Source organism: Eimeria mitis, genomic scaffold (genome assembly GCF_000499745.2).
Source record: "Eimeria mitis Houghton genomic scaffold, Emh_scaff2834, whole genome shotgun sequence".
Lineage (NCBI taxonomy): Eukaryota > Apicomplexa > Conoidasida > Eucoccidiorida > Eimeriidae > Eimeria > Eimeria mitis.
Genome location: NW_013571173.1, coordinates 1,519 through 2,231, shown reverse-complemented (window position 1 = coordinate 2,231; position 713 = coordinate 1,519). Strand labels below are relative to the sequence as shown.

General features: G+C 47.7%; 1 protein-coding gene across 1 annotated transcript in view; it reads left to right on the top strand.

Annotated features, from left to right (window-relative positions):
- The window catches only part of EMH_0059320 (uncharacterized protein), a gene marked incomplete at both ends in the record, with an annotated part of 552 nt that extends 516 nt beyond the window's left edge, over nt 1-36 (top strand). Inside the window, one exon of the mRNA XM_013497668.1 lies at nt 3-36. Within this exon, the coding sequence (XP_013353122.1) occupies nt 3-36 (34 nt within the window). The remainder of the gene's footprint in view (nt 1-2) is intronic.
- Nucleotides 37-713: the final 677 nt, after the last annotated feature.

Genomic DNA, 713 nt, shown 5'->3' with positions numbered 1-713 from the left:
CAGCAGCAGCAGCAGCAGCAGCAAAGACAGAAGTAGCAGCAGTGAAGACAGAAGCAGCAGCAGCAACAAAGGAAGAAAATGCAGCAGCAGCAACAAAGACAGAAGCAGACGAGAAGCCTGTGGATAGCAGCAGCAGCAGCAGCAGCAGCAGCAGCAGCAGCAGCAGCAGCAGCTCTGCCGAGTCTACGGAGGGCGAATCCGGAGCAGCAGGAGAGAAAGCAGCAGCAGCAGCAGCAGAAACAGCAGCAGCAGCAGCAGCAGCAACAGAGAAGGGTTCTATAAACTATGCTGAGCAGTATATGAAGGCAATGGGGTTGAGCAGCAGCAGCAGCAGCAGCAGCAGCAGCAGTTGCTGCCGCGGCTTCGATCTAGCAGCAGCAGCAGCAGCAAGAGATATACCTGATGATACAAGTGCAGCAGGAGAGAAATCAGGGTTTATATTTCCCTCTTATGCTGAGCTGCTGCAGCAAGACAAAGAAGAAACAGAAAAAGAAAAAGAAAAAAATAAAAATAAAAATAAAATAAATATAAATAATAATGATAGCCGCCTTGACGATACCTTCGCTGTCTTTATGGAGGAAATAGAACGCATACCATCCACAAACACTAAAAGTAGGGTTTAGGGTTTAGGGTTTAGGGTTTAGGGTTTAGGGTTTAAGCGTTTAGGGTTTAGGGTTTAGGGTTTAAGGGGTTAGGGTTTAAGGGGTTAGGGT